At 40.3% G+C, this 18,107-nt stretch overlaps 1 protein-coding gene across 1 annotated transcript; it reads right to left on the bottom strand.

Moving 5' to 3' along the window:
* On the bottom strand, window positions 1-17,794 carry tada1 (transcriptional adaptor 1). Its single transcript, XM_061890105.1, has 8 exons — window positions 17,677-17,794; window positions 14,510-14,601; window positions 14,373-14,438; window positions 12,552-12,646; window positions 12,238-12,450; window positions 9,331-9,482; window positions 9,092-9,248; window positions 1-4,372 (listed from the first exon to the last, which is right to left on the bottom strand). The coding sequence occupies exons 1-8, from the start codon at window positions 17,778-17,780 to the stop codon at window positions 4,220-4,222; spliced, it is 1,032 nt and encodes a 343-aa protein (XP_061746089.1). The 5' UTR covers window positions 17,781-17,794; the 3' UTR covers window positions 1-4,219.
* Window positions 17,795-18,107: the final 313 nt, after the last annotated feature.

Here is an 18,107-nt window from a genome sequence, read left to right as displayed (position 1 = left end):
AACAAGGCAAGTGTATTTAATCATTTTGGGCCAGTGTAACATTACACAGTTTGAATCTAGAAAAATAAAACACTGTACTTTAATAATGAATCAAATATTTGGCACTGTTTCAGATCATGGCAGCAAATTGTCAAATTAGTGTAGTTGTCTGCGGTCTCCTCTGTCGTCCATGTGTTGCAGACATTCTCCGTCTATGTTTTACACTTTTTGTTATTTTAAACTTTAATTTGTTACAACACACTGAGAACATTAGGAAACTGTTGAGTGCTTTATATAGCGGTGATATTTGTTGGTAAATGAGATGATCGATTATCATCAAAGACATGGGTGTGCGCAATGTTTTATACTACATTACCCTGAAGGCTTAGCGCTGTAGACAGGAACCAGAAGAGTGTCTGATCTTCAAGAGAATATAAGAGTTGTGATCTTCAAACAATAAAGAGTCGAGAATGTTCGAAGTTGTTTTTCTGGGTTTGTCTACACCAGGGGTTTCCACAGTACGGCCCGCGGAAAAATCGACAGAATTTTAACATTAGCATGCTAGCCTTTTTTTGTAGGTATACACCTCAGCGTAAAATATTTTGTAACTTAACGAGTGATACACATTAACATGCTAATGTTATTAAGCTATCTTTTGTTTAACGAATTTTGTTGGTATACACCTGTGTCATATTTTGGATGCATGTTAGGCAGACTAGCATTTAAAACATTTCAGAAACACACCTCTGAGTATTACATTTTGGTTTTGGTCACAAATTACAGTTAGCATTTTAGTATGCTAAAGCTTTTTTAGCTAATTTTGCTAATATTTTTTTTGTTATTTGACGCTATCCCACCAGCGTGCTCACAGTCAGCATCTACGTTTGGCTTTGGCTCTTCAACATTCACATGAAATTACTGAAATTGCTTTTTCTAGCTCTTTGAAGAAAAAAAATACATCGTACTGGTTGTGAAGGTGAAAACTACCAACATGGCGCCCACGTCCTTTGATTTGTCAGTCTGTGGCCCTGATTGGAAAAAGTTTGGGGACCCCTGGTCGAGACATGAAACATTTAATAGTGCATCCTGAGTCACACTTGATTGGTTAGATACGTTGACGTGTGCTACTCAGGGAAGAATTTGATTGGCCAGAGCGTGTGGGGAAGTTGGACAAACTTGCGAGGTCGTACACAATTCATGAGGATTAGTTGAATTTGCAACATTGCGAAATCCTGGAGGGTCTGAAATGTACTTTCGGCTATTTGTTTTGATGCAGCACAAAACCCAAAACCAGTAAAATTTGCACGTTGTGTAAATTGTAAATAAAAACAGAATACAATGATTTGCAAATCCTTTTCCCAGCTTATATTCAATTGAATAGACCGAGAAGACAAGATATTTAATGTTTGAACTGAGAAACTTAATTTTTTTTCGCAAATAATCATTAATTTTGAATTTAATGGCAGCAACACATTGCAAAAAAGTTGGCACAGGGACATTTTTACCACTGTGTTACATGGCCTTTCCTTTTAACAACACTCAGTAAATGTTTGGGAACTAAAGAGACCATTTGTTTAAGCTTTTCAGGTGGAATTCTTTCCCATTCTTGCTTGATGTACAGCTTAAGTTGTTCAACAATCAGGGGTCTCCGTTGTGGTATTTTAGGCTTCATACTGCGCCGCACATTTTTAATGGGAGACAGGTCTTGACTACAGGCAGGCCAGTCTAGTACCTACGAAGCCACACTGTTGTAACATGTGGCTTAGCATCGTCTTGCTGAAATAAGCGGCGGCAACATATGTTGCTCCAAAACTTGTATGCATCTTTCAGGATTAGTGGTGCCTTCACAGATGTGTAAGTTACCCATGCCTTGGACACACTCCCATACCATCACAGATGCTGGCTTTTGAACTTTGTGCCTGTAACAATCCGGATGGTTCTTTTGCTCTTTGTTCCGGAGGACACGACGTCCAGTTTCAAAAAACAATTTGAAATGTGGACTCGTCAGTCCACAGAACACTTTTGCACTTTGGATCAGTCCATCTTAGATGAGCTCGGGCTCAGCGAAGCCGGCTGCGTTTTTGGGTGTTGTTGATAAATGGCTTTCGCTTTGCATAGTAGTTTTAACTTGGACTTAAAGATGTAGCGATGAACTGTAGTTACTGACAGTGGTTTCCTGAAGTGTTCCTGAGCCCATGTGGTGATATCCTTTACACACTGATGTCGCTTTTTGATGCAGTACCGCCTGAGGGATCGAAGGTCTGTAATATCATCACTCACGTGCAGTGATTTATCCAGATTCGCTGAACCTTTTGATGATATTACAGACCGTAGATGGTGAAATCCCTAAATTCCTTGCATTAGCTCATTGAGAAATGTTGTAGTTGAGACAATTTGCTCACGCATTTGTTCACAAAGTGGTGACCCTCGCCCCATCTTTGTTCGTGAATGACTGAGTATTTCATGGAAGCTGCTTTTATACCCAATCATGGCACCCACCTGTTCCCAATAACCCTGTTCACCTGTGGGATGTTGCAAATAAGTGGTTGATGCGCATTCCTCAACTTTCTCAGTCTTTTTGCCACTTGTGCCAGCCTCTTTGAAACATTTTGCAGGCATCAAATTCCAAAAGAGCTAATATTTGCAAAAAAGTTTACTAGTTGGAACGTTAAAGGCCTACTGAAATGAGATGTTCTTATTCAAACGGGGATAACAGGTCATTCTATGTGTCATACTTGATCATTTCGCGATATTGCCATATTTTTGCTGAAATAATTTAGTAGAGAACATCGACGATAAAGTTCCCAACTTTTGGTCGCTAATAGAAAAGCCCTGCCTTTACCGGAAGTAACAGACGATGTGCGCGTGACATCACTGGTGTGAGGGCTCCTCACATTGTTTACAATCATAGCCACCAGCAGCTAGAGCGATTCGGACCGAGAAAGCGACAATTTCCCCATTAATTTGAGCAAGAATGAAAGATTCCTGGATGAGGATATTGAGAGTAAAAGACCAGGATAATTCTTGGAAATCCCTAATCTGCTCATTGTGTTACTAGGGTTTTAGTGAGATTATATGGTACCTGAAAGTCGGAGGGGTGTGGTCACGGATGTGGTGACCGCCAGTGTCTCCAGTGGGAGGAGGTGATAGTCCGCAGCAGCTGCAGGAGGACGCAAGCTCCGCTCATAATTATGGTAAGAGCCGACTTATTACCACAATTTTCTCACCGAAACCTGCCGGTTGACATGTGGTCGGGAACCATGTTCGCTTGACCGCTCTGTTCCATAGTAAAGCTTCACCTTCGGGAATTTTGAACAAGGGAACACCGGCTGTGTTTGTGTGGCTAAAGGCAGCCGCAATACACCGCTTCCCACCTCCATCTTTCTACTTTCACGTCTCCATTATTAATTGAACAAATTGCAAAAGATTCAGCAACACAGATGTCCGGAATACTGTGTAATTATGCGATTAAAGCAGACTACTTATAGCTTGGATCGGGCTGGAAAAAAATGTCCGCTACAACCGGAGACGTCAAACGCATGCGTCATCATTCCGCGACGTTTTCAACAGGAAACTTCGCGGGAAATTTAAAATTGCAATTTAGTAAACTAAAAAGGCCGTATTGGCATGTGTTGCAAGGTTAATATTTCATCATTGATATATAAACCATCAGACTGCGTGGTCGGTAGTAGTGGGTTTCAGTAGGCCTTTAAGTATCTTGTTTCTGCAGTCTACTTAATTTAATATAAGTTGTATTCTGTTTTTATTTACGTTTTACACAAAGTGCCAACCCCGCCTTCTGCCAGCTTGTAGCTGAGATAGGCACCAGCGCCACCCGCGACCCCAAAGGGAATAAGCAGTAGAAAATGAATGGATTGACAAAGTGCCAACTTCACTGGTTTTGGGTTTTATACATCATATGACTCGATATGTTTGACTTTTGCGTGTGACATTTTTAACTAAAACTCTGCCCTTTAACTTATATGAGCCACAGTGACATGAAGAGGAACACTGGCCTGCAACAAACCACTTTAAACAATTCTCACCGAGTGACAATCTGCTGGCTTGACTAGGATGAAGCTGACTCTGTGTCCACCAACTGTTTTGTTTCATCTTGGTCCATTGTTCGTCTTACTATGCAACACAGTTGCAGTTTTCCGAACCCAATACTTCCAAACTATTTTCAGCTCTGGACAAAGTTTATGTGCCACTTATTATGCACACAGAATCCATGGAGGTCTCAGATGATCATCACCGCATCCTTGGCAGCGAGACGCTGCCTGTGCACGTGGTCCTGCTCCAGTTCTTCATGGCTGGGATGCCAGAGGCGCGACAGGATGCGCTCCATATTCAGAGCGTACATGGTGTGGGAGGGCATCACTCCATGGTGAACCTGCAGGAGACAAACATTAAACCCATTCAAGTCTAACAGCGACTAATAGCGGTATCAGCCAACCCTCAAATCTCCAATATTGGTATCGGGCTACAGTACTATGATTCCTGCTATTAGTCAAAAACTATTTTAGCAGGAATCAGTACTCTGACTTTGCGTGATTTCTTCTGGGGGCTACAATATGTTATATTACTTTAATTTATTTTAAAGTACAAAAAAAACTAACTTATTTCCAAGGTGTGGTGGTAATAAAGATGCTGTGGCGGTTCGTCACATTCAATTACATTAAGGGGAAACCGCACCATTGCATTTTATGTAGACCACAAGGAAGTGTTTTAAATGCAGAAAAAAATAATGTGACCCTTTTAATGCACTTTATAATCTGGAGCACCTTGTGTATGAAAATAGATTCGCTCATCAGCAGTGCGCCATTATTCCAGTGCAATCTATGGTCGGAAAAATACGGTAATGGGTAGGGCTGGGTGATATCTCTTGTTTGAAAGATATGTCCATATATTTTTTAAACAACATTTGAATTAAGAAAATATCGTAATATGAATTTCATTGTTTTCACGTTAAAATGACCAAACGCCGCTTATTTGTCGTGTTCCTTGTTCTCCCCAGCAATACTCCATGGGCTATTAAACCCCTCTCCTTCCCCCTTCCAAGCGGTGCTTGTCGTCTCCCCCCCACTGCACTGACCTACAACAACACACAAGCAAATATATAGCCTGACTGTGCCACCACCAACTACGTAGCTTAACTACATTTCCCAGTAGCTTCGCCACTTTTTAAACAAGTAGCAATTTCTGTAGCTTAGCTATTTTTAGACCCATGCAGCTAAGCTACATGCTGCAAAAGAAAAGAGAGGGAGATGGACTACTGCAATTCCACGGGCAGGGGACAAAATATAAGGGAAAGATCAATGATTTGGTGGTTTACATATTAGAAAATAAATGACTAGTTGGTTGGTTTAAAATGGTGAGTCACAATTGGTTAAGATTAGGGCAAAACATTACGGACAGGCCGATCAGAGGCAAGATAGGGTGGGTCAGCGAAACAGGAATGGAGATCACAACAGACATCCCAAATTACGACGAAAGTGTCGTAAAAGAGAAACAAGAATATTCAAGCGAAATGTACGACGAAGTGAGGAAGATCATAGCCGCACAGTTAAGTCAAGTCGCTTACATTGCGGGGACCACTTCTAGTCGGACCACAGAACCGTCCATTACAATGTCGACTGGGAATTAAACATGTATTTTTTTTATCCGGGTTTGATACATGTTGTATTACTATGTTATTTATTTTATGTAAAATAATATTTTTCTATTTTATTTATGTTACTTAATTCTGTACTAAAACAGTTTCTTGTCTGTGCTGTTAATACCCATCTTGACTAACTGGGTTAATAAAAGTGCCACTGACTGTTTACAGTACAGTTGTCATGCAGTTCAATTTCAGTGAATATCACTCAAAAATGAATATCTTTATACGTATATTTTCACCGAAAAATTTAGGGATGATGTTTGATAAGAAATTATCGAGTTCGAGCCTATTATCGAATCCTCTTATAGAACCGATTCCTTATCGATTCTCTTATCGAGTCCGGATAAGTTGTTGTACTTGGAAAAAAAACAACAATAGTTGGTTTAACAAAAGCTCACTTTTATTATATAAGAAAAAAATAAAATCTAATAAATATTGACTGTTACCCCCCTAAAAAAATAAAATAAAATAAATAAATATTGACTGTTGTTACCCGAAGTATATTAAGTGGGATTTTTCAGAAAAACAAATATATACAGTAACACAAAAACAACCTGTCTCTGTGATCGCTATAGGTGTATAAATAATAATATAGTGTTAAATAAAATCAGTCCCTTGGGCAAAAAACTGAAAATACAACTCTCCAAAAAGTGCACTTCTGCTATTATTTGACATAACTGTTTGTTATGATACTTTGACATTTTTGCACTTTATTTCTTTATTGAAAGAAAATTCTATGAAGAGAAAAGTTGTTTGCAAATGTGGTTAGAATTGTAAAATATGAAGTTAAAGCTAAAAAAAAAAGACTTTATTGAGTTAACATTATTTCTGTATGAGCTAAGGAATATAACAACTACACTACCCAGCATGCAACGGGAGTGACAAGCATGCGCGGTAGCCCCGAAAAGTGTTGTTGCATGTTGTCACCCGGCAGTAAACGTTAAGAACTCAGCCAACACGCCTCGTCTGCATTATTTATAATTAGACTGACAACACATATAGTGTGATTTTGCTTTGTTTACAAGGAAAGAAAAACAAACGTTTAACAAGGGGAATATGTTGTATCTATATGTATATATATATATATATGTATGTGCTGCGGTTGCTTTAAGAACGTTGCGACAGCTGCCGTAAAGGAGGTGCGTTGCTAGCCTGGTTGCTATGTTTCCGGTTGCTCGTAAAAGCGTTGGTCATGTGTTTGTACCCTGTTCAAATCTCTCAGTAAAGTTATTCATTGGATTATGTCTTTTGTTTTGAACTTTATTACACCTTGGAGCGCTTTTTCCCGTCCGTTGTTTTCCTGCTTTCGCTATCTGCGCCTAATGACTGAACTACGTGACGTCGTTTCTTGTGATGTCTCATGGAGCATTTCTGTTCGGGACAGATTCGAATAAAGAACAAACTCTTTTTCTTTACTATAGTGGTCTCGATAATGGGTACCGGTTACCAAAAAGGGGTTCGAGTCCGAGGACTCGGTTCTTTTCTTATCGAACAACCGGGAAAACCGGTTTGGAGTATCATCCCTATCGAGATATATATCGAATATCGAGTTGAAGCAAAAATATATACAAACCCCGTTTCCATATGAGTTGGGAAATTGTGTTGGATGTAAATATAAACGGAATACAATGATTTGCAAATCCTTTTCAACCCATATTGAGTTGAAGATGCTACAAAGACAACATATTTGATGTTCAAACTCAAACTTTTTTTTGGGGAAATAATCATTAACTTTAGAATTTGATGCCAGCAACACGTGACAAAGAAGTTGGGAAAGGTGGCAATAGATAAACTTGAGGAATGCTCATCAAACACTTATTTGGAACATCCCACAGGTGTGCAGGCTAATTGGGAACAGGTGGGTGCCATGATTGGGTATAAAAACAGCTTCCCAAAAAAATGCTCAGTCTTTCACAAGAAATTATGGGGCGAGGTACACCCTTTTGCCCACAACTGCATGAGCAAATAGTCAAACAATTTAAGAACAAAGTTTTTCAAAGTACAATTGCAAGAAATTTAGGGATTTCAACATTTATGGTCCATAATATCATCAAAGGTTAAAAGAATCTGGAGAAATCACTCCAAGTAAGTGGCATGGCCGGAAACCAACATTGAATGACCGTGACCTTCGATCCCTGTTACGGCACTGTATCAAAAACCGACATCAATCTCTAAAGGATATCACCACATGGGCTCAGGAACACTTCAGAAAACCACTGTCACTAAATACCGTTGGTCGCTACATCTGTAAGGGCAAGTTAAAGCTCTACTATGCAAAGCGAAAGCCATTTATCAACAACATCCAGAAACGCCGCCGGCTTCTCTGGGCCCGAGATCATCTAAAATGGACTGATGCAAAGTGGAAAAGTGGTCTGTGGTCTGACGAGTCCACATTTCAAATTGTTTTTGGAAATATTCGACATCGTGTCATCCAGACCAAAGGGGAAGCGAACCATCCAGACTGTTATGGACACAAAGTTCAAAAGCCAGCATCTGTGATGGTATGGGGGTGCATTAGTGTCCGAGGCATGGGTAACTTACACATCTGTGAAGGCACCATTAATGCTGAAAGGTACATACAGGTTTTGGAACAACATATGCTGCCATCTAAGTGCCGTCTTTTTCATGGATGCCCCTGCTTATTTAAGCAAGACCATGCCAAGCCACATTCATCACGTGTTACAACAGCGTGGCTTCGTAAAAAAAGAATGCGGGTACTTTCTTGGCCCGCCTGCAGTCCAGACCTGTCTCCCATGGAAAATGTGTGGCGCATTATGAAGCGTGAAATACGACAGCGGAGACCCCGGACTGTTGAACGACTGAAGCTCTACATAAAACAAGAATGGGAAAAAAATTCCACTTTCAAAGCTTCAACAATTAATTTCCTCAGTTCCCAAACGTTTATTGAGTGTTGTTAAAAGAAAAGGTGATGTAACACAATGGTGAACATGCCCTTTCCCAACTACTTTGGCACGTGTTGCAGCCATGAAACTTTAAGTTAATTATTATTTGCCCAAAAAAAAAAAAAAAAAGTTTATGAGTTTGAACATCAACTATCTTGTCTTTGTAGTGCCTTCAATTGAATATTGGTTGAAAAGGATTTGCAAATCATTGTATTCCGTTTATATTTACAGCTAACAATTTCCCAATTCATATGGAAACAGGGTTTGTAGACATAGTTTTTTGTCATATTGCCCAGCCCTAGTCGTGGGTGCGGCTTATATACCAGTACGCTCTATAATCCGGAAAATAATGGTACTGAAAGAACAAAGAACTCCTTAAAAGCCCAAAAACATTTTAAAGCCCAACTCCATATTGTTTAATACGACAATTGAATATCATTACTGACAACAAATCATTTTTGATCACGTAGGCTATCATAAGATGTGGTTATGTCACCCTAAACTTTGCTTCAGAAGCTAACAAAGGTGTACAGTATGACATTCTGACCTGTAAGGCCTCCAGAAGGTCAAACATGGTGACGGGTGGGAGGGCCATGTGGAAGCTGTGCGCAGAACAAGCCAACAAGTGAACGGCTTGCTGCTCTGCCTCATCTGGGGAAATTTGAGGCAGTGGGCCCGCTGGTAGAGACGCACTCGGAGGGGGGCTAAAAAAAAAAAAAAAGACAAGACATATTAAAAATGGCAGTGGAACACAACTAGGATTGAGAGAGTAAACATTGCTCCTACCATTCAGTGACTGTGTTATATGCAGCCAGGCTGTTCTTGAGATAAGGCTGCGGTGTGACATCACTGCCAAAGGCGTAAGGGAAACGACCTTCCCGTAAGCGATACGCTTTCCTCCGGGAAATTACAGCAGTCAAAACATCTTTCAAGTGGTGCTGCAATAAAACACAGCTTGGAATCAGGCTTAGCTAAGTCTGGTAGGTAAGGACACCCATAAGCCCTGTCGTAATAATTAATCAAAGAAGGTACTAAAGATGAACACTGTATGAATAGTAAAATTACAAATGATGACCATATCCACAAAAATAAGGGTATCTTTCTATGCATTAAGCCTCTTGTCTTTGCGGCCACTTAGGTTTTGTCCTTAAAAACTGAGATTTTGAAAAACTCAAGAGTCTCCGGTTGCAGCTTTTGAGCGTGGATGGGTAAAACAGACTTTTTTCAGATTGAGATTTAGTTTATTTAAAAGGGAAAATAAATAATAATGAACATTTGACATGTAAATATGTGAGATTATAGCCAATGGCTAATTTCCATCTCTCGTCCCCTGGCATATTGAAGTTAATATTGAGACAAACACATTCAAAACAGGTACAGATTCACAATATAAAAAAATAAAAATTCTAAGAGTTAGGTGCATGCTGCTGTAGACACCCACTGTCACACATGTACCTTTTGTCTGTCATGAATACATAAAACAATTGATAAAATACATATTTTGTAGTATACACCTTAATTTATACAAGTAGCCTATCAGATATCATAAGAGTTTTGGTTTCCAAACAGCCAATTTTTCAAGGCCTTATAAAATGCTGCCTGTGTTGTTAGTTCCCTTATTTTCACAGGAATTGTGTTCCATGTTTGACACGCTCGGTAGGAAAATGAGTTTCCCAAACACACTTTTTGTAAACGGCACCAAACAGTCCCCTCTGAAGCCGTCCTGTGAGCAGTATAGTGAAGTGAATTATATTTATATAGCACTTTTCTCCTGTGATTCAAAGCGTGTTAATAACATAGTGAAACCAAATATGTAAATTACATTTAAATCAGTGTGGGTGGCACTGGGAGCAGGTGGGTAAAGTGTCTTGCCCGAGGACACAACGGCAGTGACTAGGATGGTGGAAGCGGGGATTGAAACTGGAACCCTCAAGTTGCTGGTACGGCCACTCTACCAACCGCGCTATACCGCCCCGTTTTAATTATCCAGTAACACATTTGTTACTGCATAATTTCGAATACGCTTTTGCCTTGTAGACTTAGTAGCATACAACTGTAATTACTTGATATCTGTTTATATTGACAAATTTTGCATTTTTTTGTTCAATAAAAGGCACTTACTAAACGTCTAGCTTGTGTGCTTAGCTGTTGTGTAGCTGCTTGCTCTTAGTAGCCTACAGCCTAGCATGTCTACCTTTGCAAATTATTTCACTGAAGTACAAGTAAAAACCAACATTGTGTGGTTATTGGAGGACATTTAGCTGTTAAAACTGTAATGTCACGGTTAGGTTGATGCTTGGAAGGCGCTCGTGTTCGATCAGTATGACCAGCCCTATCCATCCAACCATTTTCTACCGCTTGTCCGTTTAAGGGTCGCGGGGTGTACTGGAGCCTATCTTAGCTGCATTCGGGCGGATGGCGGGGTACACCATGGACAAGTCGCCACCTCATTGCAGTGTAACCAGCCCTTTTCCTAGTTCAAACCCCGGTGCAAGGGAGGTGTTTGGAGTGATTTATGGTTCGGCTCCTCTGATTAAACTCTGCACGGCCATTGCAGCCATTATCTAATCATTTCGTACACGACTATATCTTGTGGGTGAGCACACGCTTTGGAAATCTGTGCATGTACGAACATGAAAAATGAAAGATAATCAAAGCCAACATTTAATTTGGATCGAGCATTAGTGTTTCACAAATTTAAACTTTTAATTGTGACAAATATAGACATTTATTTATTCAATGCGTTCTGTTAAAGGGGAGTTGCACTTTTCTAATTTTATTTTGCCTATCGTTCACAATCATTATTAAGGACATGACAACACATTTTTTCTTTAATGCATTCTAAATATTAAATAAACAAATAAAAGTCACCTTACAGCACAGCTGTAAGCTGACTTCGGAAGCTCCACTATTCTGCCTATAAAATCTGATTAATAACCATTTAAAATGCGCCAAACATCATGTCTTTCACATGACGAATGGACTTTTTTTAAGCATTCTAAATATTAAATACATTTGATACATTTGGTCTGCTTACAATGGAGCTTATTGGAATGGTTCAATTCCAAACACTTCCATTAGGGTTTTATATACATGATGAATGTATATAGGTGATGTCTTAACAGGAACATCTATAATAATATTCGTTATTTACGTATTTTGATCATTTTAGGCATACGTGGCAGGTTGCAAACAGCCCCTTAAACTCGCTGTTGGGCTTTGTACTAGTAAACAGTAAACATTTTCGATGCAGGCAAATATAATCTGATTTACTTTTTTTCTTTCTGATATCAGACCGACATCAATATCGGATAAGGACACATCTAACAAACACAATGCTGCAATTTTTAAATACCATCTCTTGACATATAAAAAAATTTACCTAACAAATAGTTTAGCATTCACACGCAATTCCTTCAGGATTTTCCTCATCTAGCCTAATATAGAATAGAGACTCTTGTCGGGGCGAGAACCAATTATTTACCTTTACATTGTTTCTAATGGGGAAATCTGTTTAACTGTAAGAACTTTTTGGTTGGCGAACCATGTTCAAGAACGAATTAAAGTCTTAACTCGAGGTTTCACTGTAATCACTCTTGTAGTCCAGCAAGGAACGTTCACATTAAACATCTAGCCGCAGTGGGAATTTATCAACTATTATTTTAATGCACGCAATCAGCTGTTTCCACTCACCTCCACGGCGCAGGTCATCGCAGTGATGGAGTCCTCTGTGATGTTATCCAAGCCCAGTTCAAATGCCGTCACCATCATGCGGGCCTCCAGCTGGCCCCGGGTGGGCAGCAACAGAGTGTGGGCGCTGAGACGCAGCTCCTCATCCTCACCGGCCGCCTCCCGAGGGCTGAACGGTTGCGCTGCGCTCAGAGGGTTCTGAGGCTGGAAACGATGCTGAAGGTATACACATGTATGACGAATATTAGCATGGAAATGCCTCACCCCACAAAGCAAACATAGGTTTTACACCAAGAAAAGAAGAAAAAAGGTCTTACATCAAATTTCTGTCTGGAAGAACATTTCTTCTTTCCTTTGGGTTTTCCTGGCTTTGAAGCAGAGCCACCTTGCCATTGTAGCTGTCCAGCGCCCTCTGGAGGTCACAAAAGGAAGTAAATCAAATGAAATTGTACACACAATAGCAATGCTCAAAGTGCTATATAAGAAGTCATTTTATACAACCGCCAGTTGTGTTCATCATGAGCCTATCATGACTTTATATGTATTGTATACGTGCAGATATAAACAGTGTGTATTCAAGCGTATTGTTCAAGACTTCTATGTTTATTTTGAATCTTGATTCCTCAGCTGAGCAAGACCTTTTGGACGGTTGTAAATTTTTACCTTATGTGTAAATTAAGGAAAATGACCAGTTTAATTTCAGTGTGACATTGAAATAAGTTAAAAGATACATATTTTGTGTTTCTGTTGTTTTCAGTTTGAAATGAGGCTGCCAGGTAACAGTATAGTTACACAAACTGCTAACTTTTTCCAAGAATTTAAGGATGCAAAGCGGCCACTTTGATATGTTTTGTACATCAAATATGCTAAAACCAATCCAATGTACAGTACAGGCCAAAAGTTTGGACATCTTCTCCTCATTCAATGCGTTTTCTTAATTTTCATGACTATTTACATTGCAGATTGTCATTGAAGGCATCAAAACTATGAATGAACACACGAGGAGTTATGTACTTAACAAAAAAAAGTTGAAATAACTGAAAACATGTTTTATATTCTAGTTTCTTCAAAATAGCCACTGCTCTGATTATTGCTTTGCACACTCTTGTCATTCTCTTCATGAGCCTCAAGCACACCTGTGAAGTGATAACCATTTCAGGTGACTCCTCTTGAAGCTCACAGAGAGAATGCCAAGAGTGTGCAAAATAGTAATCAGAGCAAAGGGTGGCTATTTTGAAGAAACTACAATATAAAACATGTTTTCAGTTATTTCAGCTGCATTCGGGCGGAAGGCATGTTACACCCTGGACAAATCACCACTTTGACAGACAACATTCACACTCAGAGTCACACACTAGTGCCAATGTTTTGTGTTGCCAATCAACCTGTCCGAAGGTGCATGTCTTTGGAGGTGGGAGGAAGCTGGAGTACCCGGAGGGAACCCACGCAGTCATGGGGAGAACATGCAAACTCCACACAGTAAGACCTTGAGCCTGGGGATCGAACCCAGGACCTTTGTATTGTGAAGCACATGCACTAACCCCTGTATGACTGTGCTGCCCCGTGTTATAAAATACAACTGCACCCTACCACCAGCCCTCATATTCCTAAATTGGTGTACTAGCATTTTTTTGTAGCTGCAAATATCACAGAATAACATTACAAAACATATCTGACGGAGCATGACTGTAATGTAAGACATTTTTTTTTTTAACATCAGGGTTTCCCCTAAATCTCCAAAATACCTGTGACGGAAGGGACATGGTTGATATGACATTGCATGATTTGCTATGACGCATATATTCTTTAAAAATGGATTTAAATATACATTTAATGCAATTTTGACCAAAGTAGCTTTAACAAGTGTGCTTAGTATTAAGATCAATTCAAGTCAATATTATAAAGCCAATTTCAACACCAAATGGGGATTTTTATTTTATTTTTTTAAATCACAGTGGCGCAACATTCACATTATATTTTTCTACTTGCCACACTGCTTGTCTTGGGCAGTTATATTAAATTTTGCACCGTTACCAACTGAGCTAACCAGCTCAAAGCTTGCATTGTAAAATTGTGTAGGCATAAAAAAAAAAAAACCTGACCACAATTAAAAGAATAACAAAAATACTACAACTTACCTGGTGTGGAGACGATGATCTGGCATCGTGTGAGTATGGCCAGGAGGAAATCATTGTGAACATGGACTGCACAGAGGGAAAGTGAAATTAAAGTGTCGCGTTTTACACTATTTCAAAGCTATATTTGCACTCCAAACCATTTTCCTGGGCCAACAGGCGCCGTGCCTCAATGTCAAACTCTTCCTTGCTGATCTTATGCTTGAACCACAGTTTCAGGTTGGCCCAGTAACTGCATGGAGAGACACAAAACAAATTACAAACGTCAGTATTAAAACAGTTTTGAACGACACAATTGGAATGCTCTCCCAGTAACTGTTAGAGATGCTACTTCAGTAGTAGCATTTAAGTCCCATCTTAAAACTAATTTGTATACTCTAGCCTAGGGCTGGGCGATATGCGCTTTTTTTAATATCTCGATATTTTTAGGCCATTTCACGATACACGATATATATCTCGACATTTTGCCTTAGCCTTGAATGAACACTTGATACATATAATCACAGCAGTATGATGATTCTATGTGTCTACATTAAAACATTCTTGTTCATACTGCATTAATATATGTTCATTTTAAACTCTCATGCAGAGAGGGAAATCACACTAAGTCAATTGACCAAACTATTTATTAAATAGTTTGTAAGCAGTGGCACAAACATTCATGTCATTTCAAAACAGAAAGTGCAAGATTGTCAGAGACATTTTAAAACAAGCTATTAGATGACATCAAAACGACACTAAATTAAAGTGCACTTTTTGTAAAGAACGCCACTACAATAGTTTAAAACAAATAAAGTGCACTTTTGCGTTCATTATGTCACACAAGATATTTCAATAAGTGTCAAATAAAAATGAGCTGCATAATAGGAAATCAAATCCTTCACTAAGTGGTAGGTTCCTGCGGACGTTAGCTCCTTCTGTTGTTGACTATTTATTTTCGTATGGTGTTGATGTGGAAATGGTTGCCTCGGCATTTTGTTGGTGTGGCACCGAACAAAGATGTTGACATGCGGAGTAAGCACTCTTCATTCTCTAGCAGGTGACTTTTCAAATGATGCTACATTGGCAGTGCAGCTATTTTTTGTAGCAACAATTTTGCCCCACACTTTACAAATTAGAGTTGTCTGTTTGACATATTTCCGCTTGAAGTCAAACCACCGCCAGACTGTTTTTCTAGGGAATTAATTATTTTTCCTTCATTTGTTACCATATTCGCACCTTCTTTCTCTCATATTACCACTAGCACCGCTCCGTTAGAACCACAGCTAAAGTTACCCATGTCGCTACCTCTCTGCTCCGCTAGGGCATGTGACGTGCGTGCGTCATTATGTGACGTATGTAAGAAGGTGCGCTTGTTTAAGTCTCTGTGAGATGGAGAGACAAGAAAGAGTGCCTGTAGTGCAATGCCCGCAGCCAGAAGCAACTGTGTGAGAATGTATACCTGAATATCACGATATAGTCATTTTCTTTATCGCAGAGACAAACCCTCGATATTGATATATCGAGTATATCGATATATCGCCCAGCCCTACTATAGCCTTTAACTAGACCCCCCTTTTAGACCAGTTGATCTGCCGTCTCTTTTCTGCTCGGCCCCCCTCTCCTTTGTGGAGAGGTTATCAGGTGACCTCTGGGGCGGTTTAGCTCGGTTTGTAGAGTGGGCGTGCCAGTAACTTGAGGGTTGCAGGTTCGATTCCCGCTTCTGCCAACCTAGTCACTGCCGTTGTGTCCTTGGGGAAGACACTTTACCCACCTGCTTCCAGTGCCACACACACTGGTTTGAATGTAACTTAGATATTGGGTTTCACTATGTAAAGGGCTTTGAGTCACTCGAGAAAAAGCGCTATATAAATAAACTTCACTTCACTTCAGATAGATGACGCGCTAGCTGTGCATCAGTTGGGGATGTCTCTGCGCTGCTGACATGTCTCCACTCAAGATCTCCTGCTGGCCCCACTATGGACTGGACTCTCACACTATTAACTAGATCCACTCGACATCAATTGTACAGGTCGCCCATTGTAGCCCATTGGGTTGAGTTTTTCCTTGCCCTGATGTGGGATCTTAGGCGAGGATGTCGTTGAGGCTTGTGCAGCCCTTTGAGACACTCCGTTATTTAGGGCTATATAAATAAACTTTGATTGACTGATTAAATCAATATAAATTGATTGTGGTGAAGAAGGAGCTGAGCCGGAAGGCAAAGCTCTCAATTTACCGGTCGATCTACGTTCCCATCCTCACCTATGGTCATGAGCTTTGGGTCATGACCGAAAGGATAAGATCACGGGTACAAGCGGCCGAAATGAGTTTCCTCCGCCGTGTGGCAGGGCTCTCCCTTAGAGATAGGGTGAGAAGCTCTGTCATCCGGGAGGAGCTCAAAGTAAAGCCACTGCTCCTCCACATGGAGAGGAGTCAGATGAGGTGGTTCGGGCATCTGGTCAGGATGCCACCCGAACGCCTCCCTAGGGAGGTGTTTAGGGCACGTCCAACCCGTAGGAGGCCACGGGGAAGACCCAGGACCCGTTGGGAAGACTATGTCTCCCGGCTGGCCTGGGAACGCCTCGAGATCCCCCGGGAAGAGCTAGACGAAGTGGCTGGGGAGAGGGAAGTCTGGGCTTCCCTGCTTAGGCTGCTAGCCCCGGGACCCAACCTCGGATAAGCGGAAAAATATGTATTAAATCAAGAATAATGCATGTTTGTCGTGTGTATAACGGGAACAAATACCACTGTTTAATATTCTATCACTTAAACAAACTAATAGCTTCAAAGGGGAACTTGCACGTTCAGAAAGCAAGCGGATTGGCACCTAAATTTACATTGAACAACATTTACAATATTAGTGAAGTGAGTTATAATTGTATAGCGCTTTTCTCTAGTGACTCAAAGCGCTTTATATAGTGAAACCCAATATTTAAGTTACATTTCAACCTGCGTGGGTGGCACTGGGAGCAGGTGGGGAAAGTGTCTTGCCCAGGGACACAACGGCAGGGACAAGGATGGCTGAAGTGGGATTCGAACCTGGAACCCTCAAGTTGCAGGCACGGCCACTCTACCAACCACCCCATAATATCTAATGATATAAAAATAGCATATGATTTGTTTGCGTTAAAAACGCACACTTTTAAGGCGATAAATTCACTCATTTAGAGTGCAATAACTGTTGCTAAGGAGAACGCCGCCATCACTAGTAAAAGCTAGCCACCGGCTAACTCACAAGCAGCCTCCGAATGTCACTCAATTACCATATACAAACCAAGCGAATGAACGTAAACATCAAATCCACAAACGGTAATAGATTTTCACTTACTGTTTCACATTCTCGCCGATAGCGTCAGTTAAATTTTTCTTTGCGATTTCCAGCTCGCTCGCATGGGACGCCATAGTGGTCGTGAAGTTATACAGCGGCGTCATCAGTCCGCGACCATTTCACGTCCGGCTCCAAAGCATTATTTAACGACATGAATACAGCTACTCGAGACATGTTTTAAATACAAAGCGAACTGCAAAATTACTCTTAGTTAAGATAAATCAATCGCTTATAGCAGAACTGTTAAAATGTGAATGATACCGTGGTCGCTGGAGCTTTTTTTAAATGTTCATTTTTACATGTTAATTACATTATATTAAATGCATGGTGATCGTGTACAATTTGTCATTTTCATTTCACCTCATTTGTGCTTATAGGAAAGAAGAACAAACAATGTTCATGGACAGCACTTGAAAATTATAAACTACAAA

The sequence above is a fragment of the Nerophis ophidion genome, linkage group LG28, assembly GCF_033978795.1.
Source record: "Nerophis ophidion isolate RoL-2023_Sa linkage group LG28, RoL_Noph_v1.0, whole genome shotgun sequence".
Taxonomy (NCBI): Eukaryota; Metazoa; Chordata; class Actinopteri; order Syngnathiformes; family Syngnathidae; genus Nerophis; species Nerophis ophidion.
This window is presented reverse-complemented; position numbering and strand designations above follow the sequence as displayed.

Excerpts from the sequence above, each read along its gene's own strand:
- tada1 (XM_061890105.1), bottom strand. The coding sequence starts at position 17,780 with ATGACGCCGCTGTATAACTTCACGACCACTATGGCGTCCCATGCGAGC. Across the intron at positions 12,647-14,372 it reads GATCATCGTCTCCACACCAG|AGGGCGCTGGACAGCTACAA; the intron begins GTAAGTTGTAGT and ends TGTGACCTCCAG. Across the intron at positions 12,451-12,551 it reads CTTCCAGACAGAAATTTGAT|CATCGTTTCCAGCCTCAGAA; the intron begins GTAAGACCTTTT and ends GTATACCTTCAG.